General features: G+C 44.3%; 3 protein-coding genes across 4 annotated transcripts; 2 read left to right on the top strand and 1 right to left on the bottom strand.

Annotated features, from left to right (window-relative positions):
- The first annotated feature begins 1,168 nt into the window (after positions 1-1,168).
- On the top strand, positions 1,169-13,511 carry rad54l2 (RAD54 like 2). Of its 2 annotated transcripts, none has more exons than XM_030090844.1 (22): positions 1,169-1,308; positions 2,511-2,706; positions 2,848-3,157; positions 3,244-3,380; positions 3,474-3,614; positions 3,725-3,957; positions 4,059-4,241; positions 4,359-4,492; positions 4,590-4,786; positions 4,900-5,242; positions 5,346-5,523; positions 5,623-5,853; positions 5,938-6,056; positions 6,345-6,463; positions 6,858-6,957; positions 7,087-7,292; positions 7,419-7,594; positions 7,742-7,938; positions 8,076-8,260; positions 8,674-8,763; positions 9,180-9,272; positions 9,495-13,511. In XM_030090844.1, exons 2-22 carry the CDS (start codon positions 2,562-2,564, stop codon positions 10,499-10,501), a joined length of 4,524 nt encoding a protein of 1,507 aa, XP_029946704.1. In that variant the 5' UTR covers positions 1,169-1,308; positions 2,511-2,561; the 3' UTR covers positions 10,502-13,511. The 2 variants fall into 2 exon arrangements, with proteins under 2 accessions (XP_029946704.1, XP_029946705.1); XM_030090845.1 differs by having other exon boundaries at positions 3,477-3,614.
- A 172-nt stretch (positions 13,512-13,683) lies between these two features.
- On the bottom strand, positions 13,684-16,432 carry cyb561d2 (cytochrome b561 family, member D2). The gene is made up of 3 exons (XM_030090857.1): positions 16,106-16,432; positions 15,990-16,027; positions 13,684-14,984 (listed from the first exon to the last, which is right to left on the bottom strand). The coding sequence occupies exons 1-3, from the start codon at positions 16,227-16,229 to the stop codon at positions 14,481-14,483; spliced, it is 666 nt and encodes a 221-aa protein (XP_029946717.1). The 5' UTR covers positions 16,230-16,432; the 3' UTR covers positions 13,684-14,480.
- Positions 16,433-21,419: 4,987 nt separating this feature from the next.
- On the top strand, positions 21,420-24,801 carry rassf1 (Ras association domain family member 1). The gene is made up of 6 exons (XM_030091877.1): positions 21,420-21,759; positions 22,349-22,473; positions 23,822-23,926; positions 24,029-24,320; positions 24,405-24,520; positions 24,598-24,801. The coding sequence occupies exons 1-6, from the start codon at positions 21,468-21,470 to the stop codon at positions 24,745-24,747; spliced, it is 1,080 nt and encodes a 359-aa protein (XP_029947737.1). The 5' UTR covers positions 21,420-21,467; the 3' UTR covers positions 24,748-24,801.
- The last annotated feature ends 427 nt before the right edge of the window (positions 24,802-25,228 follow it).

Raw genomic sequence — 25,228 nt, forward strand, 5'->3', positions numbered from 1 at the left:
GTGGAAACATGAAGCAGAGCTGAGAGTGGAATGAATGGACGAGTCTCACCGAGTCCCTCACCGCATGAAGAAACAAACTTACGCAAACAAAGAACTCATTTCAACTTAAGTTCTGAAATTTTAAAAATATCACGGTAATATTCATATGGAAATTGAGGAACAGTGGGGTATTTTAGCAGCATATGTGAGAATCTGTGTAAATAAATGATGTTGATAAAGCAATAGCATTATGGAGTTATACTTTTCATTTATATCTATCCCAAGATTGCAGGTTTTCGACCTGATTTTGAACTTTGGTTCATGAATGAATGAATGAATGAATGAATGAATGAATGAACTGAATTGATTTTGAACTTTGGTTCAAAATAAATTCAGTTCATTCATTCATTCATTCATTCATTCATTCATTCATTCATTCATTCATTCAATAATATTCAGCTCTTAAATTAAAACAGAAACAATCACAGAAAAGAGATTCCAGTTTCCATGGACTAACTTCAATGTCTAAACAACATGCCAGTGGTGCAGTGGTCAGTGGAATTTTGAAACATTGTTTCCAGTCTTTAATGTTCCAATATGCCAGTTTACATGGACATTCTATCAATGTAAAATTAACAAAATGGCTCAAATGTATGAACCTATTTAGAAGACTATTTAGAATATCTAAATGTAAATTGAAGAGAAAGCTATTAATTTGCACAAAATCTGACAGATGAACACACGCAATCTAATCGCTTGGAGTTGTCTTTCTGCTTTTCTTCTACATGCTTCGCATTTGGCTTTACTTCATATCAATACCAGGGTAAGATCTCGCAATGTGTGCTTTCTTCAGCTTATAAATACTAGGACAGAAGTATATTATCAATTAGTACATATTTTCCATTTGACTTTGATGTTGAGTCTCATGAATGCGTGATCTTATATCTGGCCTTGTATTTTGTGCTTCCTTCCTGTATTAAAATTCAAATAAACTTTTAAAAAAACAGAAAAAAAAGACTTCACAGTATGACAATGTTCAGACAATCAAGCGTAAGCATGACAATACTCATACGAGCATGACTTGACGGCATTCCGCTCAGTGTGTTTTGTTAATGAGCAGCAGTACAACAGGGAATAGTCGTCATGAAGCAGGAACCAAAGTTTGAGTAACCTCTACGGGGACCGTTTTTATAGTCACACTGGAAAAAAAATTGGAAATTAGCAACGTTTATCAGTCCATTTGCACAGTTATTGTACTTATTGGTTGAGCAATAGTTGGCTGAACCTATAGCCTGACTTCTCGCGCAGTTCAGCTTGTGTGTTCACGAGGTAAGCGCTGACCGCAGCGGGGTGTTTATGCTCGTGCTGGGTCGTCTTAGTGTGTTAGCCTCGCTGTGATACAGGCTAGCTTTTAGCTGCACCAGCGTTACACCTACACACAGGATTTGATCGTTATCTCTCCGGGGCTAACAAAGGAGCCGGCTCGGCTGGGAAAGCCGCTTCTCCTCCAGCTCGACTCGCATCTCGACCGGGCTGCTTTGCTGCTGTGTGCGGAGCGCGAAGGTTCCGACTGTTTCTGGAAATGCGTTTATTGTTGTGTAATTAAGCTAGCGTGTCCCGTGTGCTGACTCAGCCCGGATAAGCAGCAGCAGCAGCATCTCTATGCAGGTTACGAGTTACCTCAGATTAAATAAGAAAACTAGGAAGCAAACCCGCTTTGTTTAAGTATGAATTTGCAGGACCCTCATTGTACTAGGGAGGTAGCGGAGGGGGCTTTGTGCTCATGCTCGTTGCCTCCATCCTCCACTCACTGGGGGTGAATTTCCTCCCACCCCACGTCTAAATAATAAACATCTGGCTCTGCACTGATAGTGCTAATCCACTGACCTGCACACATAGCTACATTGTAGTAGAGATACTTTCAACAATATGTGCTTATAACCCTTTTGAAAGGACGTGCCAGTGTTGTTCATTGAATCAGTATTGGATTTTCAGATGCACCTTCTTTTGTAGTTTCTTGTATTTTTGCTCATGTTTTTTGTTTTAACTAACAAAATTAACTCACCAGTTTGAACCTGTAGTGTAGCCAAAGTCTGGTTGAAAATGAAATGCAGATTCTGCTTTACCTGGTTGAGCTTCTCATTGCTTTTTTCATGCAACTTATGTATTGGTCCATCAAACATGTTTTAAATAGCGTCACTCGTGTAATTTAGAGATCAAACTGCTTCACAGGCGATGACTAAAGTAGTGACAGTACAATCGTTGAAATGCTGTTAGTGATCAAATATTGTGTAATGCAAAAACAGCATTAAATTGAGTTAAAGAAATTTATTTAAGCTGGTATGTTGAATGTCAAAAGCACACTTGTTTACTTGGTCATTTTTTGAACCTTCTTGACAACCTTGCAGTGTCTGAATAACAGACTGTGACCAAACAGTAATATAACAATCACTGTCCATCATGGTTAAAATGTTAGTTTTGTTTTAGCGAGGTGGTGGACAGTACAGTCATCACAAGATGTGTTGTTTCAGAGTTCCTGATGAAGGTGTGCAGGTAATACTTTGAGAGCCCCGTTAGACGCCATGTCTGAAGAGGCCCTTTCAGAAAGTGACCTGGAGGCCAGCCTTAGTGAAGAGGAATATTTGGAAAATGAAGAAGAGGAAGACAATGAGGAGGGGGATGAAGATGAGGATGAAAACGATGGCGATGATGAAGACGACAGTGTGGGTGAGTGGAAAATTAGTTTTTCTCCTTGTGTTTAGTATTTTATTACCTCCAGTGTGTAATGATCTGCATTTTGTTGCTCTAAAACAAAGAACAACATTTTAAACATGAATCTACTGTCTCTTCTCTCTCTCTCTCTCTCAGAACGACCTGCGAGTGCACAGAGTCAAGCAGAAACTGCACAGGATGGCAGGGACTCGTCCTCAGCTACCTCCGGAGAGCCTTCGTCTGACCCTCCGTCTCAGCCGTCATCCCGCCCGTCCTCCAGAGCCCCCTCCAGACCCGCCTCTCGTTGTCAGCCTCCAGCCAGCCCGGAGAATTCAAGCCCGAGCAAACCACCTTCCAGCAAAACAAAAAAACAGAAGGCCTCCAAATTAACCAAATCCTCCAAGTCTTCGAAAGGATCCAAACCTTCCAAACCACCTAAGCCAGCACACATGAGGAAGAATATCAGGTACATTTGTTTTTCTTCTTTTTCAGTCGCTCTATGTCTTAAACCTGAATGTTTGCATAATGGAACCTGTGTGCTGGTGCTCACAGGAAGCTGCTGAAGGAAGACCAGCTGGAGGCTGGCACCAAGGCTGCTCAGCAGGAAGAGATGGAGAGGCGGAAACGTCTGGAGCAGCAGAGGAAGGACTTCCCCACACCAGCACCCGCTCTCCCAGACTCTCAACTAGGTGACTGTCTTCTTTCAGTAAACTGTGAACGACGCTTTAGTTTGAATCGCAGCTTCTTTTCTAAACTATTCATTTATTTATTCACGTTTCCAGCAGTGGACACGGCTTCAATTCTAGGTGAGGTGTCTCACTTCCCTGCTCTCCTAAGCAAGCAGGACGTGATCTGTTTGGACAGCAGTGGTGAGGAGGATGAAACTGTTGAGACGAAGATTCCCGCACTCGCCATCAGAGATGGTGAGATGGTCAACAGACCTGTGCAGATAGAAAGATTTTATCTGCGAGTACTTCCCGTCGGGGGTTTACTGAGTGCTAATAATGTGTTTACTTTGTCGACGGCGATGCAGATGTGATTGAGCTCAGTTCGGGGGAAGAAGACTCGCTGCAGATAAGCAGCGAGTCGGCCGACGAGGAGGCCGACGGGGCCGCCGGCTCCGAGGAGAGCAGTGGAGCGCACATCAACGACTCTCTGAACCAGCCGGACACTCAGGGACGGGTACTGGTCAACATCAACCACCCTGCAGAGGAGAAAGACATTTACCTCGCCCCGCAGCTGGCGAGGGCTGTCAAACCTCACCAGGTACTCACTTGGTCTGACTCCAAGTTCAAACGAAATGCTCCACTGCGTGGAGTCACTGTCCAGGTTGTTTTATTGGAAATATTTTTATTTTCGTCTCCAAGATCGGAGGAATTAGGTTCCTCTACGACAACCTCATTGAGTCCCTGGAGAGGTATAAGTCCAGCAGTGGCTTCGGCTGCATCCTGGCTCACAGCATGGGGCTGGGCAAGACACTACAGGTCATTTCCTTCATTGACATCCTGCTGATTAATACAGAGGCCCACACTGTGCTGGCTATTGTTCCCGTGAGTAAACAAAATATGTTTAATATACTTAGATATTATTCTCTATCACATTCCTTATGTGTAAAAAAAAAAATAATAATAATAATAAAAATCAAAATTTCCTGTTTCTTCCACTAGGTGAACACTCTTCAGAACTGGCTGTCAGAGTTCAACCTCTGGCTCCCTCCTCAAGAAGCGCTCCCTCCTGACACTGATCCCACTCTTGTGACCGGACGCACATTCAAAGTCCACATCCTCAACGACGAGCACAAGTAAGTAACAAGCCGTCTGCTTCAGTTCGGGACTGTAGAAGTTCAGTTCTGACAATGTAACGGCGTGTGTGTGTGTGTGTGTGTGTGTGTCCTGTAGAACAACGCTGGCCAGAGCGAAGGTGGTAGAGGACTGGTCCAGAGACGGAGGTGTGCTGCTGATGGGGTATGAAATGTACCGGCTGCTGTCCATGAAGAAGAGCTTCGTGATGGGGAAGAAGAGGAAATCAAAGAAGCCTGCCGGGCCGATCATCATTGACCTGGATGAAGAAGACAGACAGCAAGAACTCATGAGAGGTGACCAACACAAACAGACGTGTCGCATTTTAATGCAACCGTGCTGTGAAAACTTCAATCCCAAATAGAAATCGTGTTTTCAGTTTTTTCCCCCGTTTAATTCTCTCCTCCAGGTATTGAGAAAGCCATCGCTCGCCCCGGCCCAGATGTGGTGATCTGTGACGAGGGCCACCGTATAAAGAACTACCACGCCAGCACGTCGCAGGCCCTGAAGAACATCCGCTCGCGCCGCCGGGTGGTCCTGACGGGCTACCCGCTGCAGAATAACCTCATTGAATATTGGTGCATGGTCGACTTTGTTCGGCCGGACTTTTTAGGCACGCGCCAGGAGTTCAGCAACATGTTTGAGCGCCCGATCCTCAACGGCCAGTGCGTCGACAGCACTCCTCAAGACGTCCGCCTGATGCGCTACCGCAGCCACGTGCTGCACAGCCTGCTGGAGGGCTTTGTCCAAAGGTAAGGAGTCATCGTCCGAAACTGCACACCGTAAGATCAGCACTACACCAGAAGACGATCGCAATACCGTCGCTCTCTGGAATGCCTTGCTTTTTCCCCCCAGACGGGGTCACGATGTGCTGCGAGACCAGCTCCCCACCAAAGAGGAGCATGTGATCCTAGTGCGCCTCTCCCCGGTCCAGAGGGCGCTCTATACGGAGTTCATGAAGCGATTTCGAGAAGCGGGAAACAGCGGCTGGCTGGGTCTGAATCCTCTGAAAGCCTTCTGTGTTTGCTGCAAGGTGAGTTTGCAGAAACCTTTCATGCTTTCTTTCTGATTTTTCCAAATTGTGTTTTTGTGTATAAGCTCTCTGATCCCCGTTGCTTCTCGTTTCCCGTAGATCTGGAATCACCCGGACGTCCTCTATGAGGCCTTGCAAAAGGAGAACCAGGCCAACGAGCAGGACCTGGACCTGGACGACCTCACTTCAGCCAGTAACCCTCGCTGCAACGCGCCCGGCGCCGCCATCAAAGCCAAAGTAGCAGACTCCAGCAACAGCAAAGTCAACAACACCCTGCCGACACTCAATGCCTCTCAGGACAGAGCCAATCAGGTCATCACATATGAATGGGTACGTCGTGGACACAGTCCGTTTCAGGCCGAACTGTCTTTTATTATCGTTTGAACCACTAAAGGGTTCATTTTTACAACTCAGGCAAAGGACATAATGTCGAACTACCGGGCAGGAGTTCTGGAGAATTCGGCCAAGATGGTTCTGCTTTTCCACCTGATTGATGAGAGTGTGAAGAGAAGAGACAAGATCTTGGTCTTTAGGTAAGCTCTGCACCTAGCAAGTGTCACTAAACACAAATCCACCCTTAAGCAGCTTACAGAAGACATTGACTGCATTATAGCTAATTAATCAGGCTGGATATTTCGTAGTGTTTCTGGGCTTTTTTGCTTATACGATTCTAGATTTGTCCTATAATTTTCGAAGTTTTCTGCATTGTTTTTTTAGTTTCTTTTACTGTTAGCCTTTAGTCAAAGAAAAAAAAAACACAGATGATTGAAAGTTCAATCTACATTTATCTACATTACGGGTTCCTGATGTGTTCTCCCCAGCCAAAGCCTGTCCACCCTGACGGTCATCGAGGACTTTTTGTCAAAAAGGCCGATGCCGCAAGGCGTCGCCTCCTCCGACGGTCAGAACCAAACCTGGGTTCGCAACCTCAATTACTACAGTGAGTCATCCAATCTGTGCTCTCGTTCCACACTATCAGTTCTGCGGGAAGCGGAGGCTCCAACACTGAAACCTCAAAGTTGAGATTGTCTTTATTGATTTTTCTCTCCCTGGCTGCAGTTTCTTTCATTTGAGCATTTTTATTGGCATATTTACTATGCGCCTTGAGAACAACAAAGCTCAGAGGCACTTCTATATACTGCTTATACGCGCGTTTTTTTCCAATTATTTCTTTGTGTCTACATTTTTAATCTGCATCCTACAAGGATATCCATGTCTTGTAACAGTTTTATATATGTATTACAAAAAAAGTCACATGTGGAAAGCAAATCAACCCCTTTTGCTGTAAGTTCACTAGCTTCTTCTAGTGTTAAGAGAAGTATATCTGACCACAGGACTGGATGGGAGTACGTCTGCATCAGAGCGAGAACGTCTGATCAATCAGTTTAATGACCCCGAGAACAGCACAGCATGGGTCTTCCTACTTTCTACCAGGTACGTACCTAGCTCTCTCTATCTCTCGCTCTCTCTCTTTCTGTTTTTTTTAACCATTCTTCAACATACTCTTCGACGATAGGTTTTTATGTAATTTTTTCTGTTCCCCCCCCCCCCCCCCCCCCCCAGAGCGGGCTGCTTGGGTGTGAATTTGATCGGGGCCAATCGTGTGGTTGTGTTCGACGCGTCCTGGAACCCCTGCCATGACGCCCAGGCCGTGTGCCGGGTGTACCGGTACGGCCAGAGGAAGCCTTGCTACATTTACCGTCTTGTCTGTGACTTCACCCTGGAGAAGAAGATCTACGATCGCCAGGTGTCCAAACAGGGCATGTCCGGTAAGCCGCGCCACACACTGAGAGTACTTACAGAACCAGTTGATCACTGCTCCTCACCGGATCTTATCTAGCGGTTCAACAACATCTACCTTGATCTGAAAGATGTAATTTTTTTTCTGTTTTCAGATCGTGTTGTTGACGACCTGAACCCAGTGCTGAACTTCACTCGTAAAGAAGTGGAGTCGCTGCTGCACTTTGTAGAAGAGGAGCCTGAGACCAAGAAAATTTGTTTGGAATCCCGAGAAGACTTCGAGGAAGTGATATACAACGCCTGTGAGCTTTACCCGCACTTCATCACCAAGGTGCAGTTGAACTGTTTCTACTCCTCAGCTCAGATGTTCAGCAACTGACGTCTTAAGTTATTGGCTCCAGATTACTTTTGCAGTGTGGAGACATTTATCCTCTTCCCTGAAATGCAGATTGTGTTTTTTTCCCACTTTTCTCAATAGGAACCTTTCCACCACGAGACTCTACTGGTGGACAGAAAAGAGTCAAAGCTGACCAAAGCAGAGAAGAGAGCTGCCAAGAAGAGCTATGAGGATGAGAAACGAGCTTCTGTGCCATATTCCCGTCCGTCGTACGCCCCCTATTATCCAACCAGCGATCATTCACTCGCAAACATACCAGCATTCAACCAACGTGGATGGTGGGTTTGATATTTCTCCCTACGTTTTTTTCATTCGATCATTTTTGTTAGTCTTTATTTTCAGCTCTTTTAGGATTTTCAAAAGAGACGCAGCTGCTAAACTGTTCACCTTCTTTGACGTCTGCCCGTGTTCGCAGGCGGCCCATGTCGAGGCCGGACGAGAAGCCCGTGGCGAGCGTCAGGCCCATCCAGTCCACCCCGATCCCCATGATGCCCCGCCAGGTCGCCATGGGGATGGCCGGCTCCAGCTCCGCTGGCAGCCTCCCCGTCAACTTCCTTCAAAAAGCTGGAGTTTATGTGCAGCGAATCGTCACCACAACTGGTAACGTGTCATTTACAAACTGCCGCGTAGTTTTAAAAAGTTTTAAATGGTTGAGGTTTCTAAAAATCATTCATACAAAGCTCCAGTTTTCGTCTCTGTCCTGTGTTCAGTGTACTCACTGCAAACGCCAACGCCAGCTAATAAGATGCAGTCCGTCTAAAGCCTGCCGCATCCTGTTTTCGGTTTAGCCTGCAGCCGTATTTGAGCAAAACCGCGTCTCGCTACTTTGTATTTGGGGGTGGATAGAGCGATGCTTGTTCAGTTTGCATTGGGCGGTCAGATAGCGGCGTTCGCGCTTTCCCAACCGGACCGCAGTGACGCAGCAGTCGCAGTTAATTCTACCAAACAAGCGTGAACATGCCTCTAATCTGTGAGCAGAAGAGAAACGACTAACATCGGCCGTTTGCCTGCAGATATCGTAATCCCAGGAGCCAACAGCACAACAGATGTTCAGGCCCGAATCAGCGCAGGAGAGAGCATCCACGTTATCAGAGGATCTAAAGGTAGTTTCACCATCATTTTCACTTCTCTTTGCATGCAAAGCATATCCATCTTGATTCAGCCCCTTGGAGCTGTATTGAAACTTTCATGTGAGCTCATGTTAGAAGCACATTAAGTTGTCTTTTGATAGTTTAAAAGAAGGTAAGTGTTTTATTGATGGGCATGTTGTCAGTATGAGGGCTTTAATTTAATATTCCTTTTTGAAGTGTGCAAGTTGTTCATCTAACCATAGCCTTAAAGAATATTACTGCTATCTACATAAGACCAAATTTGTTTAGGATTTTTTTTCTCTCTTTGATTCAGCGACTGCTGTCTCGGGCGTGTGCCCACAATGAAACTGCACATTCTCAACACGCAGGACACTGCTGTTGTGTTTTGTCCAAGGTTTATTGAAGTTCTTCAATGTTTTCTCCTACAGGAACCTACATCAGGACCAACGACGGAAGAATATTTGCTATTCGATCGGGAAAGATCAGCAGGCCAGTAGTTGGAGTCCCTGCTGCTTCGAGAGGTACAACTCGATTCCTCACAATGTTACATTCAGACTAACCAGAGAAGTCCTGCATGCAGGAAGATCCAGTGGTCCTACCTATCAAACTAATATGAATAGTCAAGCTGGAGGATGTATTCTGTCTTTTTTAAAAGACAAAATGGCCCAAAAACTGTCAATTTGATTAATTAATTCTTCTAATGATATTTCGTACGTGCTTTCTGTTGTGTGTTTTTTGCTCAGATACCCAGGGTTCTTTGATCCATCCAGTCAGCAACGGCTGTTCGTCCCCTGTGGATCAGCAGCACCGCTCCCCGAACGGCGAGCAGCGGCCCTCCTCTTCTCCTCTCAGCTCTGAGATTCTCAGAGAGCTCAGCTGCTACACCTCGTCCACGGGCGAAGCCCCTGCCGGCCTCGGGAACTCCTTCCCGTCGCCGTCGGAGGCCTCCGCCGTGCCGGCGGCCGACGGAGGCGGCTCGCAGAACTATCAGTCTGGCGATCTGAGCAGGCAGCTCTCCGGCGACGCCCTGAGCACGGCGCTGGAAATGCGAGGGAACAAACGCAAGAGCAACGAGGGCCAGGGCAACGCGCAGGCGGGGAGCAAGCGTGCCTCGGCTGCGGCGCATTTCCCCGGCCTGTCCATGGGCTCCGGCGGGCTCAGCTTCCCCCCCGTGGGCCTGAACTCCTCCTCCCTCCTGGGGAACCTCGGCCACATGAGCCACCCGCTTCTGATGGCGAGTGGCGGCGGGTCATCATTCCTTCAAACTCCCGGGCAGGCGCTGGCCGACCTACAGACCATGTTCCCCTCGGCAGGCGCCGACCTGCTGAGACAGCCGGCCACGGGGAACGGACACCTCCCCTCCCCCTCCTCGTCTTCCCTGCCCACCGTCTTCTCCTCCGCCTCCACCACGGCTCCCATGTCGTCTGCGCCCTCCGCGACGACCTCCTCCTCCCTGCCGCCGTACTTGATGAACCCCAACATGGCCGGCCTGCTCTCGTCCAGCTTCCCGCTCGGCTACAGCCAGTCGCTGCTCTCCGAGCCCCGGATGTTCCCCGCCCCCCTCCTGTCCGGGTCCGGGGGGTTCTCCGCGCCAAACTCCAGCTCCACCACGTCCAGCTTCCTGTCCCATTTCAACAGTCCCACCTCCAGCCTGCTGGGGGCGGCGCTGACCCAGCCCGACAGACATCCCGGCGCCGAGAACGGCGGGGACACCTCCGACGACGACGTCATCGAGGTGACGGGACAGTAGAGCCTCACAAAGACCCCGAGAAGCAGCTCGCGCGAAATCCGACATGTTCAAGCTCATTGGGAATGGGAATCATTCAGTAACTGGCGTGAAAACGCCGAGAGTCCAGGGTGTCGGGCGCCCGCCGCGGCTCACAGGCAGCTGGGATCGTCCGTGGTATTTTCATCGTGCCATCAAACTAAAAAGCACGTTTAGAATTTGGTTTAACAGTTTAGAGAAAAGATAAACTTGGATGAAGCTTTGGTTTTGTTAAAAATAAAATTATGAGTGACATTTATCAAAACTGGATACTTTGTATACGCCGAAGTTTGACGTTCCTCCTGTTTTGAAAATATCTGACATGTTTCTCAGCACTTTTTATTGGCTGTTCGGTAAAATTAAACCTGAATTCCCATTCCTGATGCCCCCTTGAAACGTTCACAGCGACTCTCACCTGCAAACAAGTGAGCGGACTTGGACTTTAGTGACTTGACAGAGTCGTAAGTAACAAAATCCTGATGCTGAATATCTCAGACTGGTTCAGCTGGAGCGGCAGAGTCGGGTGGGTGGGGGTGGGGAAACACACCTTTTTCATACGGGGACCAGCTGAAGCCTTCGGGGCTGTTCAAAGCCTCGCCTGCTCTGTTTTTAAGGTCTGGCTGAGCAATTACTTTGATATCTTCTCACTTCAGACGGAATGATACAAATAGAAAAACTGCAGAACGGCGGATTTTCTCACGATATATTGCTGTGACGCGTTTGACTGCGGCTGCACTCAAATAAATTCAGCCTGAGGTTCAAGTCACAGAAATTATACCATCAGAATACATTTGGAGAAAATCCTTTCCAGGTTTTACCTTTTAACAACTAAAGTTTTAGGCTTTCAGAGCAAATTTTAGTGATTAGCAGTTTGATAGACGTAGCATCCCCTGTGTGAGCCGGTACCTGAACATGTTGATACTTTGTAAATAACAGTCATTATCATTGTTTATATTGCAAGTAAAAAATGTGCAGTGTGTAGATTTCCATGGTAGGGAGATGGTTTATTATACAGCGACTATCATAATGATAAACACACCCCGGCGTCGGCGCCGGGGAAGAATACAATTATGTTTATGACTTCTTTTTCTGTTTCCCCTTCAAACTAAAATGAATGTACTTTCATGATAGCCTTCGGTGACGACGCAGGGGGCCGGGACATGGATTCGGACTGTGTTCTTTCAGTTTTTTAGCCTTAAATAACACAAAGGGGTCTTGAGTCTTAGCATTTACGTCGTTTTTACAAACCTATTGGAAGAACTACTGACGTCCTGACAGTCTGCTTTGAAGTCCAGACCCGTTGAGGGCAGCTTCGGCGTCGTGTGAAAGCCGAACGGCTCAAGCCGAGGTCTCATGTTGCTCACTAAAGCTCCCCATCGCTCTTCAGTTGCTGTAGCCCCTCCATTTGACGCGATCGCTCAGTTCGGCCGACACCGGGGGTCTGCAACCTGCACGTGTTCGCAAAACTTTACAGTGCAGCAACCAATAATGTGATCATTTGGCCATTTTTCAGTGGAATAAAACACAGAGTGTACTAACTTGCCAATATGAGATAGTCGTCACATTGATTAACTGAGGATATTCTGCAACACTCAATCATTACACTATTGGAAAGTTGTCATGATATTGGCATTGTTACATTCAGAATGGATAATGGTTGTTACATATGTAATTTGGATTATTATTCTATTTATACACCAGACACATTTTCAAAAAAAAAATGCCCTGAAATGTAAAATAACCGAAATGATTTAAATCGATAAAAGTGAAAAGGACAAAAGAAACAAACTGACTTGTGAAATTGAACAAAATGGAAAATAAATTGGGCATATTTTGTAAAACAGACCATCGTGGGACAGGTTAGTTTTCAATCCCTGTTGATGTGTTGTTGCAATACTAATAGTCTTATCTTCGTCTTAAGGCTCTGAACTCATTTTCTTGGCTTCAAAGTGGCCAAAACGTCTCTTTTGATCCTGAAGTTTGCAGACCCCCGGTCCTCAGCCTGTCCAGTCTCCACTGTGGAATCCTTCTGGAGCTGCCTTCAGCAACAAACTGTAGAACCCACTGCGTCGGTGCAGCCTGAGGGGATCAAACCTTTGACTCAATGTAGCCGCCGACCATCCGAGCAGACATTCGACATTTCGCTGCGACTGTGGCGGAACCACGTCGAGCTGGCCTTCTTAAACCTGACGGTGCCATCATCGCGGTAGCTCCTCACCCGACCGCAGTGCAGTGTGAGTAGCTTGTGTCCGTAGTGTCAGTCAGTGTAGGTATCAGTGCTGTAGGGAGTTCCGGTCATGGCTGTTCTCGTGTTTCCGTGTTGTCCCGACACATCCGGATCTTTAGATTTAGGGAAGTCTCCTTCCTCCGTCGGTAACCTAGGCTAGCTGCGGTGGTTCTTAGCCTTTAGAAAACACTGGATAACCCCAGAGAAAACATCGTTCCCTCTTGATTTGCATCTGTCCGTCAAACGTTTTGCTCCTGCGGTTTGATCGCTGCTCACGTTGAATTAGCTGCTGGCTCCTTTCCCTGCTTCACCTTCACCTCTGGTTTTCTTGGGAACTCGGGATTTGGTTCATTTCAGATCTGAAAGCACAGCGAACATGTTGTGGACGGCTCATATCTGTTTAGAAAAGTGTACAAGGCTGAATCCATGTTTTTATTTTCAGTCTGTCGGCACTTCACATCTTTAATGTCGCTTCAGATTTTTTTTCTTTTTTCTTTTCCCCAAAAATGTTTTTTATAACTTTTTATTGCTGTTGACTCACCTGGCCATTGTTTCCTTCATTTCAGTCTAAAGTGTCTGAAATTTATTTATTTATAATGGAAAATATATTGTTTTTGTAATTGTTTTTTAAGCATTTTGTTCACTTTGACCCATTATTGGCTGATCCAGTAAGACTTTCATACATGCAGCCGAGATTTAAGCGAATTATAACTGTTATCAATGTTATTTTAACAATAAAACACTCTTCTATTGTAGTGTCAACAAGTAGTTTTATTCAAGAAATTGTGATTTTTCTTGTTTAGTTTTATTCATTATATGCAAAGTAACCAAAAGCAGCAGCAGCAAAGGTCTATCAGGACAGTGATCCATCAGCGTTACAAACATAAACTCATATATTCAGAGCTGCAGCCAAAACAAAAAAAGAAATTCATGCCTCAACTCTGGATTTCTTCATTGATTTTCTTTGTTCCTCTCCCAATTCAGTCTGTCAGTTCAGTCAGAATTTAAACAAGCTTTTTTTTTTTAACATAACCTTGATTTATGTTTCGATTGCTCTTTAATTAAAAGTAATTGCAGTTTGAATGTGTCACTTTCACAGTTTGACATTTAAGAAATATATATTGCTTTCTTAATTCTAACAGGCTGATGGTTTAATGTGATCCAACAGTAAAACTGACAGTTTGAAACAGATTTAAAATATCTACGACGACTTGGAAAATTACTATCATTCAAGATCGTAACACGATACAGTGGTTACACTTCAATAATTTATGTCGTTCAGAACAAAAAATAGACACTTTGGCTGGTTAGATTTTTTTTCTTACAAATTTTTCAGAAAATTGAAAAAGAACAAAGTGAAATCATACCTGAGTCATATTAATTTAAATGTGAATTCTTCACAATATCTGTACCATTTAACATCACATACAAAGCATCATTAAGGGCATAGTTGATATTTCATATATATTTTCTGAAGCAGCTAATGCAGTACGTGTAAGATTTTACTGAAAATATGGCAAAATAGAAAGCAGGAAACAGGTCTGTCTGCTGGCTCTGTGCACTTTGTGTAACAAAAAAAAAGCAGGACAATAAAAGCTGATGATCCAACATTTTTTTCCTGGAATTGTAAAAAAGTCACCTGCCAAAATCAGCTTTCAAGTAAATCAGTTTTGTAAGATTGGACCTAAACGGATCTCTTGGTGCAAAGTTTTTATCAGTCCAACGATCCGTCCTCCGTCAGGACTGCAGCCGTTTCTTAGCGATGTAAGCAGAGGAGACCTGCTTCATGACGACGAGCGTGCTGAGGGCCGGGGCGAGCGCCGACAGGTACCACGCCGGTCCCTCCGCGGACGCCGTGAACCACGTCGAGCACAGGCCGAGCAGCAGGCTGCCGCTGCCCAGCAGGTAGGTGACGAGCCCGGACGCCGCGTGGTAGCGCTTGAGCTTGGCGAGGGACCAGCCCTTCGCCAGGGAGTGGTAGATGAGGGGGACGGCGGCCAGGGACTGCACCCCGGCGGCGCACACGGTGAGAAGGCCCAGCCGGCCGTGCCAGGACGTGAAGTGGGGTTTGCCGTTCAGCTGCTTGTTGTAGACGATGGCGGCCAGGCCCAGGGCGGCGCAGCACACGCACAGGCACTGCAGCAGCCAGTGGACGCGGCCTTTGGTCTTGTGTGGATACTTCCTGATGGGGGAGCCGTGGGGGGAGAAGAGGAGGATGGCCTCAGTCATGAGGAGGCTGAACTGGACGGAGGAGAAAAAAAAGAAAACAGGTCAACAACTAATGTTTTGGATTTTCTTTGATATTAAGGGGCTTGATAGTAGGGACTGGTATGTGACAGAAAAACTCAAATGCGTGCTTAAGGAGTGAGGAAAATGCAGAGGGAGAACATGCAAATTCTGTACCAAACGATCCCTGAAGGACTTCAACCATTCTCCCTGTGAGGCTACAGTGCTGGCCACTAATCCAATGTGCCGCCTATTTATCCATTATTTTCATGAATATTTCAAATGGGAACAAGTTCAATTCTAACATTTTTTATTTATTTAATTATTAACCAACTTCCTGATATTATGATGGTTGATTTACGCATATCGGATTAAACTTTTCAAGTCAACCTTTCCATCACATACTATTTTACAATGTTGGATGTTTATATTTAAGTTTTCCCCTGATTGAAAGAATCACACAACCTGCATGCTGAAGTTGTTACTGTGAGAAGAAAACTGATGCTTCAAACTGCTGAAGATGCTGCACCTGAACTAAGATGGTGTCAGACATTTCATTATATGCCCAGCTCACCTATGAGTATAAAAGTATTCTCCATATTTGATCAATTGTCTCCATTTTTCTTTGAATAATATGCCATATTTAAGCCATATTGAATTTGCAAAGATTAATATTTTGATTCATTTGGACCATTGTTCACCACCATGTCATTCTTATGTACGTTTGCTATACTGTGATGTCAAAATTTGCAGTGAATAAGAAAATGACTGTTGTACAATAAGTGTTTCCATCACTGTTCTGCCTTCGATTGTGAGTGTATTTCACTCCCTATTTCAACTGAAAACCTCGTGGCTGCAGGCCAGAACCTTAAATCCATGTTCTGACTAGTTTGGGAAATAAATAAACACAAACTTTCATGATGTAAAGACTGATTTTTTTCCTGACAAATCCCATATGGACTCAAACTGAATGGCCTTAGATAGAATTTTCGTCATGCATAGGTTTTAATTTGAACTTACAGCTAGGGTCATGAAGAAAGGATGCCAGGAGAACCAGCCTAGAGGAGGAAGAGGAGGAGAGAGTCAGGTCCGCTCACCAACACAGTCTGAGATGTGAGGCAGTTCAGAACTCTTACTTGTTCCGGGTCGACTCAGAAACGCTACGAACCCGGTGAAGAGCAGACAGCCGAGGTGTGTGAGCAGCGAGGAGGCTGCTCGGGCCGCACGGTACAGCCCGGGCTCCGCTTCAGCCTCCTTCATGTCTGACTTTAACCCGACCTGAACTCAGCTCTCTCTGATAGCAGAAGCGGAAGTCGGTCCTGTTTCCTCCGCTGCGGCTGCTGCTCCGCTTCATCCGAACACCGCAAACAAGCAACACTCCTCAGCTCATTCCTCCATCTTTAGGCCACAATTATACAAAACCGAAACAACAAGAGCGCAGAACTCCGCACTTGTCAACACGCGCCGCGCCACAGTGTCAATTAACCTACCAGCCACGAGAACGCTACTTCCTGTTTGGATTTTCAAAATAAAATAATACTGCCGTGGATAAGTACAAAATGTTTCGGCATTTACACAAATTTCTTTTTATTTATTTATTTATTTATTTATTTATTTATTTATTTATTTATTTATTTATTTTGTGGTTACCTAAATTTTTCTCACAAATCTCACTGAAACACATGAACGATTCTTGTGGTTAAGACTGTCACCTCAAAGGAATACAGATTGAATTTGTTGATCATCGAACAGATTTTTGGGAGATAGATCTGAACAGAATCACTGAGTACAGTCACACTGTAATTCTAATTTTTGACTCAGAAATGTGTTTAGTAACAATTAAACACATTTTTATATTGGTGTATATATCAGACGGAATGACATCTATTCTTAGACAATGAGCATCATTAGGAGAGATAATGCTGTTTAAAATACCAAAGAATGATGGAAATATGAAAGAAGCATGTGGCATGTGTTTTTCACTATATCCTAATGTCTGAGAGGTTTTGAAAAGAGGCATGAACCTGAATAGGAAGACACAGTCAGACCTCACTGACCTATTTCAATTTTTTTTTTTTTTTTTTTGTCTCGACATTGTCACATTCAGTAAAGACAACAATCTTCTCTGCTTTATCTAACCTGTGATCCTTTCTAAACTTTGTTAGAACATTTGTGTTTCTTCTCCATTTACCTGGTTATATTGTGAAAATATCATGTTCGGAAGCACCCTCTGTTTACTTTGACTAACTTCACTCACTGGGTGACGTGGATGACTTTTTACAGAATTACACAAACTTCTGGCAGAGTTTGACAGTCAGAGCACACAGAGAAGTGACAGTACTGACCATCATCTGTGTGGTCACACGTGACTGGCTTGACTACCCTGAGTACATCTGGTGTGAAAGCTTGGCAGGCTCTATAAATCAGCTTTTATACAGATTGCAGTGATTTATAGTCACCCACGATGAACAGAAATAGTGAAAGCAGAATTACATCCTCAGTTCAACTAAAAGTGAAAATTTCTTCCCCTGTGTTGAATGTCACATCCAAACTTACCGCGCTGTTAGTGGCTATTGTGGTTTATTTACTCTCATAAGCTTGTGACTCTCTCTCTCTCTCTCTCTCTCTCTCTCTCTCTCTCTCTCTCTCTCTCTCTCAATCCCTCCCTCTATACACACACACACACACAGCAGAGAAAGGCATGCCCTAAATGCTGAATGTATGTTGTTGTTGCCTTTGCTGAATACCGTATGTGTGTGTGTGTGTGTGTGTGTGTGTGTGTGTGTGTGTGTGTGTGTGTGTGTGTGTGTGTGTGTGTGTGTGTGTGTCATGATTACCTGGATTGTCTAAATTGTGGCAGGATCTCAAAACAGGATGTGTCTGGTAACCGTGGTAAAGTCAACACCATCTTTAATTATGTAATATCAAAACTATTGAAAACTCCACCACAAACACATTCAGCTGTTTCAAATCAAACCTGCTTCAAGCCAAAGATGTCTGGAATTAGATTTGTGTTATGGATGTGGATGGATGGATGGATGGATGGATGGATGGATGGATGGATGGATAGATAGAAATCCACTACTGAGATCAAGGGTATGTCTGATCATTTCAGATTTTTAATTATTTCAATAAAGCTTTCAAATCTGAAAATATTTGTTTGTATCACGATTATTGATCTTGAAAACATGTCCAAAATTATTTGGATTTGTTTGCAGTTGAGAGGTGGACTTGTTCCCATCTCCACAGTTTTTAAGACTGAACAAAGTCATTGATAAAAATGACACAGTGCCACATAATTAAAAATTAAATTATTGCAGCATGGGAGTGATAATGGAGAACAGAGACATCTTTATCTGCCATATTTGAGCCTCAAGGCTTCTGAATGATTTCCAAATGTGTCTTGATCAAAGATTAAATAGGACTACAGTTCAAACTAAGCCACCTAATGACTTTCAGAAAAACCCTGCTGCCAATTTACAGGAATGAAGATTCATCTTTAAATCATGAATCAGTTAAGGGATTTCAAAAGCTGCAATATTTTTGCCATTTCTGTTCTGGAAATATGAATAACTGAACTGATACATACCCACTTAATCAGGCAGCTTGTTTATTTACAAGGAACTTCAAACCCAAGGTTCCATCATGCTTGACAGTGAAAGCTAAAAACAAGATGCAGGTTCAAAAAAGAAAGGAAATTAAACAGGATGAAAGAAATGCAATCACATGGAAAGTTATTAGAATTGAAGTAAAATGACATTAGGAAAGGTGTTAACCCTTTATTCCAGACTACAAATGACAAAGAGACTGCTGACCTGACCTCAGAGAAGACTGTTCACCTTAACGCCCAATCCAGCCTTTATCCAATTTAGCCCCCCTGAGGATGGAGCCTATCCCAGCTGATGAAGACACTGTCAGCACACACACACACACACACACACACACACACACACACACACACACACACACACACACACACACAAACTTAGGCATCACCAATTATTCCCAAGCTATTCCCAAACTATTCCCAAGCACACATTTTTAGATCCTGGATGACCCTGAAAAAACAAAGACATGGAGTACGGGGAGAACATGCAACCTCAGTTTAAACCTAATCCAGACTCAAACTAACATTCTTGCTGTGAGGAAAAGAAATAAACCATTCTGCAACATCTGGTATTTACAAAATTAGGAAAAACAAAACATTTCTTTATTTTATATATTTTCTCAATTGAAATTTAAAGGAGTCATATTATGCAAAATTCACTTTAAAAATGTGTCTTTACAGTCACATTACCTCCCAGAGCCTCTGTATGATCCCCCAGAAGTGAAAAATTCAGTCACCTCCCTCAATTGCGCACTCCACTTTTAAGGAAATATACACTCAAACACGCGAGTCTGAAATCTTACTTTGTCTACGTCAACAAGAGGAACACCACTGGCCGACCCCGGACAGGTGGTTATAGTTATGTGTTGCCGTAGCCTCATTAAGACGTTCAAATTTGAAAATTGTCTTTTTCCTCCTTGTAGTGCTACATCACATTTTTGAAAATGAAACTGAAACTTGAATCTGAAACGGTTGAGGAAAAGTTTCTCTGACTGTGCCCCCACCCTGTGTGAGAGAGTGCTAGTGGCCAGATGCGTTCAAGTGCATCCCGGAAAGTAGGCTGTGAAAATCAGGCTCCTCAGAGCCACTTTTCAGACCGCTCAAACTCCGAACACAGGATGAATTTGGGGCAAACAAACTTGTATACTATGTTTTTGGGCTTCTGTGACCTATATTACGTGACTGGAAAAATTGCATAATAGGTCAGCTTTAAATACTTATTAAACTTGTTCCGTTTGTTAACTGTAAATTAAATGCAAAGTGCATTCTAACTCAGTCAATAGCTGTTAATCATAGACCAGTCCGTCCCTGTGCTGCTGCCAGTGATGGAGAGTGGGGGGATTGCCCCGGCAGCCAGTGCGGGCTGTAATAACACACATGTGGGATTAGACGGTAATCCCACACTAACGTGCATGCGCGGTTTCCAGTGCGCGCGTCTTGCGGGAGGACGGTCCGGTGCGTCAATTCAGCCACAAACTGCCTCCGTTCTCCAAATCTCTGCCACCACGAGGGGAAAGCGATGAAACCAAAGCAGGTAGGAACCGTTTTCTTGTCCTGTTCCTCGCGGACGAAGCGAACATTTGTTGTTGGAGTGAGTTTGTCGTCCCGCTCCTCTCTGCTGGATTAGACCGGAGCGTCCCGCTGGGCTGCATGCCGAGCTGCACACAGCAACAAATGACAAATGAAGACATATTATGAGATGATATGAACTATACAGTTTTTTGAGCGTGGATTGAAGTGGCATGACAGAAACCCCGGGATGTTGCCGGGACAATGCGCTCTTGTTGCCCGCTGTGTGGATAATTGCACCGTGCGGTGACCCACTTGGCAGATAGAGCCCGGCTTGTTCATATTCGAGTCACAGCTCCACAAGGAAACTCATTCAGCAAAGTTTGAGGAGCACCTGTAAACATTTCATCCCCAATGTATGCATTAAGACGTAAGAGTGGATTATTAAAGCTCAGGAAAACAAGTTGTTATTGTTGTTGCTCCCTGAAATTCCTGTGTTGTTTTTGTCAGTGAGAAAGTATAAGCCCCTAATTGAAATCCAATGCTGAAGCATTTCTGCATTACAGTAACACTTGTCTCACTCAAATGCACAGTTAAAAAAAATAACAGATATTCATTTAAAACAATTGTTTTAAAAACAAGCATTTGATCACAACACAATCATTTTTGTCTTTCTGCAACAACATATTTCAATGTCACTGTCTGACTTGCCACATCTATTCAGCATCTGCAACTGTTGTTCATACAGCTAATAAACATATAAAAATAGAAATATGTTCTATGTGTTAAGAAATCAGTGACGTACTGTAGCATTGACCTAATTGTGTGTGACAGGTTTCTGACTAGAATATACTTTTCTCTTAACCGGTCACATAGTGAGTTGCTCCGGGATTGTGCAGGATTATGATTGTCATCTTGGCCCACATTTGATCATAATCGTATGAATCCCAGCATCAGAAACAGGGGTTAATCTTCTGATTTTCTATTGCTAAAACACATTTCAGACACTGAATGTACCGCTTATGGGCGGCCTAACAACAGATTTATGTCAGATTGCTGTGTTAAACTGACCCATGCTGTTTTAATGTACCACAACCGTGGATTTTTTCAAAACTGTCTTTCAGCTCCAGAGGATTTAGGTGCTACTGGTCTCTCTGAACAACAACCATTTGGAGGAGGACTGAATTACTGTAAAAAAAAAAAAAAAAAAGGTCAAAGCTGGCGCTGCTGTCAACACTGTTTCCACCTCATGGGATGCGGAGAATCACAAAGCATGCAAAGGAGCCCACGGTGCCGTCCTTTCCCATGTGCGTGTTGAACCCATAGTGGTTCATGGACAGAAAACCCTCCTCTGACATGTTAGCATCTGCATCAAGGACAGGATGTCTAAATGTGAGCTGATTGAGCTGAAGGACCTCAGTGTGAATGACCCCATAGAGCTCGCCGCTCCAGCCGGCCACGTCGTGCCGCCGCCTGTGAGCCCAGCCCCGCACGGCGCCTACCACGTCGTCCGGCTGGTTGGAGACAGCGTCAGCATCGAGGCTCCCGGCCGCCACGCCGGGGAGGCCGACTCGGGTCATGACTTCCAGCCGGACAGCTACACTCATCTGGCCTGGTGCGACCTGTGTGGCGAATTCATCTGGGGTCTCTACAGGCAGAGTTTACGGTGTGCCAGTGAGTACCGCCCCCGGCATGTTAATGCTCATGATAATCTGTATTTTACTGTGGATAAGTCGCGTGGAAATCCGAATAAACAAGTCTGTTAATGGGCTGTTTATCTTATTTTTCTGTGTTATAGACCACCAACTACACATGAGTGAGCTTTGTCAGTGTTCATTGTGAAGATCATGGCCACTTCCACTGATTTTGAGTCAGTTTCTTGTTTGATGCGCAGCTGTTGTCGAAGCTGATGATCAGTTCACGACTTTCTTTTGGTTTATTTTCCACTTTGTAGTGTATATTCATGGAAACACATGCGAGTGAGTTTTACACCCATGAGAAAGTTTATCACTTAGCTTGTACTAATCTGTAGGAAGCTCTGGAAAGCATCATGTTTTAAGGCGTTTCTGGTGCAGAGAGCGCCTGGAAATCTCTCTGCCTCGCTGCCTTTGGCCTTCTTGGATCAGCAGACTCATCGTCAGGACCTGAAGTCTACGACCATACATCATAGACTGACCAGTAAACACAGGGCTTTGCTGTAAAGCTCAGGAACCTAAACATGAATGCACTGCATTCTCTGACGGTTTCCCTCTCTCTTCCTCAGACTGCAGCTACACCTGCCACGCCCGCTGCCGGCCGTTCATCCAGCTGGACTGCAGCGCACATGGGAGTCTGATACCAGAACCTGCAGATTTCTCCGTTGAGTCCGTTGAAACAGACACAAATGTGGTAAAGAACAAAGCCACACAATTCTTAACAGTAGTACAATTTGCAGATTTTACTTGGAAAAAAAATAACAATCAAAGTAGCCTGTACTTAGTTAACTGTGTAACCAAAGATTTCAGGGGGAAATATTGCCTCACGCTGCCCAGGTTCAAATAGAGCTGATGTCTGGTGTGTCGAGGCAGATGGAGGCCGCTGCCGTCCCAGACTCATCACTGACCCAGATGTCCTCAGAGATGCTGCTTTATTACCTACTTATTGTCAAGACGTGTGTAAACAAAGCAAGTCAGGATAAAGCTACGGGGAGGGGAGGGAATAACTTAACAACTTTAAACAATACAACAGCTGTCATTGTTTCAAAACCACAGATAGAAAAATCAGATTTCAGTTTTTATTTATTTTAACTGTTTTAATTTGGCCTAAAAGGGTGATTCTTATTTTATCTTACTTATAACGTATTTGTTCATTCATTTGTCTGCTGAGTTGTGCATTTACTTCAGATTGTTACTGTTATCATTTCAGATGAAGTACAGCCTTCTCTCTTTGTTGAATTCCAACTGCATAATTTTACAGTGAATTTTAGCAAATGCCAGGAGCAAAATCAGATAAATAATTTCAAAAATAAGGTCACTGTTCATGCTTTCAGTCAGCTTCGCATTGATTTTCTTTTCAAAATATTTTTTGCGAGCTCAAATCCATCTCAGATAGAGACTCTGTTCCCAAGAGAATTAAAAAAAACAACATGCATCACTGCATTTAAAGTCAAAATTCTATTATGTTAAAATGTATTTACCTTTACTTAAGACCGATTGGAGTTATTCTCAGTGATGTTTGGAAACTTTAAGCAGATCTCTGGGAGTGGTTTGGTCCTCCAGACATCATTGTGAGGTTTTATGGTCGGGGAGGAGCAAACGCTGAGGTCAAAAGAGCAGACGGGACGGCGGAGCAGTTTTGGTCTCACAGCTCCAGAGATTATCGTACGATAGAGGTGATAGATATTCAGCAGAGAACTATCTGATTTGTTCCTCACCTGAGTCGGTGAAATGACTTACGGAAGCAAAGCCAGTGACTCGTGGTTCAGCCAGGATGACCCAGACTCAGAGGAACTGTATTTCACTGCATATACCTCCTTCTTTCACAAGGCTGCCGCGGTGAGTTCATTTGTGTTTGACAGCTAACAGTGCTTATAATTTATTTATATTTGATCGTGAATGCCTTTTCTTCTAACTCCAGAAAATAAAATTGGCTTTACTCGGGCTCATGCTGTGGCCGGTCTGTTTTCTGTCACTCTCTATCCTCGCAGCCCAGTTGTGCTGATAAGTTTCCTGCCTCCGTATTATTCTTCCCTTTTCAGGATGAACAGATTGAGATTGGGAAACAGGAGCTGAGTGCTGAAAAGATCCAGCAGAGGGTTAAGGAATACAATGCTCAGATCAACAGTAACCTCTACATGGTGGACGTGAGTAACGAGAAGTGAATCATTCTGATCATTAAATCACAAAGAAACATGTATTTTACTTTTTTGACATGATGAAATATGTTGATGTTGTTTCCCTTGCAGAATAAAGACGGGACCTACACTGGTTTCATCAAGGTCCACTTTCAGTTAGTCCGCCCCATCTCCCTCCCTCCTCCTCCTCAGAGCCTGAACCCGGCGGAAGACGGCGATCCGCAGGGCGGGAGGATGAAGCGGCGCACATCTTTCTACCTCCCCAAAGATGCAGCGAAGCACCTGCACATAAGCTCTGAAACACGGGTACGAGAGGTCATCGAGGCCTTGCTTAATAAATTCACTGTGGTGGACAACCCAGCAAAGTTTGCCTTGTTTGAGCGCACTGAGAAACAAAGTCAAGGTAGGACATTTGATACTTTGGTATTTTGTGAAAACAAAACAGGGCCAAGTATTTAATTTTGAAGATTTTTCTCTCTCTCTCTAGTGTCCATGCGTAAACTATCTCATGATGAACGTCCTCTGTACCTACGCTTGTGTGCCGGCCCCAGTGAGACTGTCCTCAGTCTGGTGTTGAAAGAAAATCAGACTGGAGAAGTAAATGTAAGTTGCTGTTTGGCTCTGATGGTCATCCACTTGTGATTGTGCTGCTTTTGAGGTGAAATCTCTCTCCTCCACAGTGGGATGCCTTTAGCTTTCCGGAGCTGCGCAACTTTCTGCGAATCTTGCAGCGTGAGGAGGAGGAGCACGTACGACAGATTGTGCGGCGCTACACTCTTGCCAGAGACATGATGAAGCAGGCCATGGCCCGGATAACCACCCCTGGGTGATGCTCAGACCCGGCTTCAGATTTAATCATTAAAAAGCACTTTCTGTTTCCTTGGAATCTGTGGTGAAATGTGAAAGGGAAGGAAAGAGCTCAGGCTGAGATAATGTTATAAATTAAAGTTTTTGCTTACATTTAATGTGAACTACTTACAGGATCAGGTCATACTTTTTTTTTTGTAAACAGTGAAATTACTTTGCTCAGACTGTAAAAGGTTTTTCTCAGCTTAATTGGATGTAGTCCCTTGATGCTGCTTAATTTTTTTTATAGTGTTGATATTATAAATATTGTTAGTTTTTCTTGTAATTGTTATGGTCATGTTGTGTTGTATTTAGTTCTTAAATTGTTTTTAAACCCTTTTTTTTAATTTGGTACTTTAAAGTGCCAGTTAATATAACTTGAATACAAGTAAAATGCGTTCTAATAAATGATCGATAAAGCATCATGTGTCATCTGGTCTGTTGAATTTAAACTCTGCATCTTTG

Source organism: Salarias fasciatus, chromosome 5, assembly GCF_902148845.1.
Source record: "Salarias fasciatus chromosome 5, fSalaFa1.1, whole genome shotgun sequence".
NCBI classification, from domain to species: domain Eukaryota; kingdom Metazoa; phylum Chordata; class Actinopteri; order Blenniiformes; family Blenniidae; genus Salarias; species Salarias fasciatus.

Bases quoted from the DNA above. Each gene is read 5' to 3' on its own strand.
- cyb561d2 (XM_030090857.1), bottom strand. From the start codon at position 16,229: ATGAAGGAGGCTGAAGCGGAGCCCGGGCTGTACCGTGCGGCCCGAGCA. The intron at 16,028-16,105 runs GTAAGAGTTCTG...TTCCTCCTCTAG, and splicing joins TCTGAGTCGACCCGGAACAA to GCTGGTTCTCCTGGCATCCT. The intron at 14,985-15,989 runs GTAAGTTCAAAT...TCCTCCGTCCAG, and splicing joins CTTTCTTCATGACCCTAGCT to TTCAGCCTCCTCATGACTGA.
- rassf1 (XM_030091877.1), top strand. From the start codon at position 21,468: ATGTCTAAATGTGAGCTGATTGAGCTGAAGGACCTCAGTGTGAATGAC. The intron at 22,474-23,821 runs GTAAAGAACAAA...TTCCCTTTTCAG, and splicing joins TTGAAACAGACACAAATGTG to GATGAACAGATTGAGATTGG. The intron at 23,927-24,028 runs GTGAGTAACGAG...TTTCCCTTGCAG, and splicing joins GTAACCTCTACATGGTGGAC to AATAAAGACGGGACCTACAC.
- rad54l2 (XM_030090844.1), top strand. From the start codon at position 2,562: ATGTCTGAAGAGGCCCTTTCAGAAAGTGACCTGGAGGCCAGCCTTAGT. The intron at 7,293-7,418 runs GTAAGCCGCGCC...TTCTGTTTTCAG, and splicing joins GTCCAAACAGGGCATGTCCG to ATCGTGTTGTTGACGACCTG. The intron at 7,939-8,075 runs GTGGGTTTGATA...CCGTGTTCGCAG, and splicing joins GCATTCAACCAACGTGGATG to GCGGCCCATGTCGAGGCCGG.